The 2,388-nt window shown below is 43.3% G+C and overlaps 1 protein-coding gene across 1 annotated transcript; it reads left to right on the forward strand.

Moving 5' to 3' along the window:
• The first annotated feature begins 1,656 nt into the window (after positions 1-1,656).
• LOC138881368 (uncharacterized) lies at positions 1,657-2,136 on the forward strand. The gene has a single exon (XM_070161591.1). The coding sequence runs from the start codon at positions 1,657-1,659 to the stop codon at positions 2,134-2,136; it is 480 nt and encodes a 159-aa protein (XP_070017692.1).
• Positions 2,137-2,388: the final 252 nt, after the last annotated feature.

Here is a 2,388-nt window from a genome sequence, read left to right on the forward strand (position 1 = left end):
TGTCTATCTTGAACCACAACTCAGAGAGGAGATAATTAAAACACTATTCGAGTATAAAGATGTTTTTGCATGGTCCTATGATGACATGCCAGGTCTAAGCACTGGTTTGGTGGTTCACAAATTGCCCACTGATCCGGCATTCCCCCCTGTCATGCAGAAGCTGAGGAAATTTAAAACTGATATAAGTGTGAAAATCAAAGAAGAGGTCCCCAAACAGTTTAAGGCCAAGGTCATTCAAGTCACCCGGTTAGCCAATGTAGTGCCGGTGCCAAAGAAGGACGGTAAGACCAGGGTGTGTGTTGATTATCGATATCTCAACAAGGCAAGTCCCAAGGATAACTTCCCATTGCCGAACATCCATATATTGATCGATAATTGTGCCAAACATGAGATTGGTTCTTTTGTGGATTGTTATGCGGGCTACCACCAGATCTTAATGGATGAAGAATATACAGAAAAGACAGCATTCATCATGCCATGGGGAATGTACTGCTATCGGGTCATGCCATTTGGTTTGAAAAATGCCGGGGCAACCTACATGAGGGCAATGAAGACCATATTCCACGACATGATACACAGGGAGATCGAGGTTTATGTGGATGATGTGATTGTAAAATCTAGAAAGCAATCTGACCATGTCAGAGATCTGAGAAAGTTCTTCCAAAGGCTTCGCAGGTACAATCTCAAGCTTAATCCTGCAAAATGCACGTTCGGTGTTCCATCTAGAAAGTTGTTAGGATTCATAGTTAGCCACCGGGGTATTGAACTGGACCCATCAAAGATCAAGACTATTCAGGAGTTGCCACCCCCAAAGAACAAGACTGAGGTAATGAGTCTGTTGGGAAGATTGAATTACATCAGCCGGTTTATTGCTCAGCTCACGACAACTTGTGAGCCTATATTCAAATTGCTAAAGAAAAATGCTACGGTCAAGTGGATAGATGAATGTCAGGAAGCATTTGATAAGATAAAAGGGTACTTGTCAAACCCACCTGTGTTGGTCCCGCCAGAACCAGGGAGACCTTTGATTCTGTATTTGACGGTCTTGGACAATTCATTTGGATGTGTGTTGGGACAACATGACATCACTGGTAGGAAGGAGCAGGCCATCTATTATCTCATCAAGAAGTTCACATCTTACGAGGTTAAGTACACTCATCTTGAGAGGACGTGTTGCGCCTTAACTTGGGTAGCCCAGAAGTTGAAACATTATTTGTCATCTTATACTACTTACCTCATCTCTCGCTTGGATCCGTTGAAGTATATCTTTCAGAAGCCTTGCCCATAGGGAGGCTCACAAAGTGGCAAATCTTGCTCACAGAATTTGACATCATCTATGTGACTAGGACTGCAATGAAAGCCCAGGCATTGGCTGATCATTTGGTTGAGAATCCAGTAGACGAAGAATATGAACCTTTGAAGACTTACTTCCCTGATGAAAATGTAATGAACATTGATGATTTGGAATAGATTGAAAAGCCAGGATGGAAACTTTTCTTTGATGGGGCTGCTAACATGAAAGGCGTTCGGATATGAGCGATACTTATTTCTGAAATAGGGCATCACTACCCTATTACGGCTCAGCTTCGGTTCTACTATACTAACAACATGGCGAAATATGAGGCATGAAATTTGGGTTTGAGGATGGCTGTAGATATGGGTGTCCAGGAAGTCTTGGTCTTGGGTGACTCGGACCTTCTGGTACACCAGATTCAGGGGGAATGGGAAATACGTGATCTGAAACTCATACCGTACAGACAATGTTTGCATGATCTTTGTCAACAATTTCAATCAATAGAGTTCAGGCATATTTTGAGGATTCACAATGAGGTCGCCGATGATTTGGATACTCTGGCGTCAATGTTACATCATCCAGATAAGGCTTATGTAGACCCGTTGCATATTCAGGTAAATGATCTACATGCTTATTGTAACATGGTGGAGGAAGAGCTCGACGGGGAGCCTTGGTTTCACGACATCAAGGGATACATCCGAAGGGGAGTCTATCTGGTACAAGCCACAGGTGATCAAAAGAGAACAATTCGTCGCTTGGCAAGTGGATTTTTCTTCAGTGGAGGAGTTTTGTACAAAAGAACTCCAGATCTTGGGTTATTAAGATGTGTAGATGCCAAATAGGCCGCAACTATCATGACCGAAGTACATTCTGGAGTCTGTGGACCGCACATGAGTAGGTATGTGCTGGCAAAGAAGATCCTCCGGGAAGGTTATTATTGGCTCACCATGAAGCGAGATTGTATCAGCTTCGTGCGTAAATGTCATCAGTGCCAAGTGCATGGAGATTTGATTCATTCTCCACCTTCTGAATTGCATACAATGTCTGCACCATGGCCTTTTGTTGCTTGGGGAATGGATGTCATTGGGCCAATC

This window comes from Nicotiana sylvestris, chromosome 11 (assembly GCF_000393655.2).
Source record: "Nicotiana sylvestris chromosome 11, ASM39365v2, whole genome shotgun sequence".
Lineage (NCBI taxonomy): Eukaryota > Viridiplantae > Streptophyta > Magnoliopsida > Solanales > Solanaceae > Nicotiana > Nicotiana sylvestris.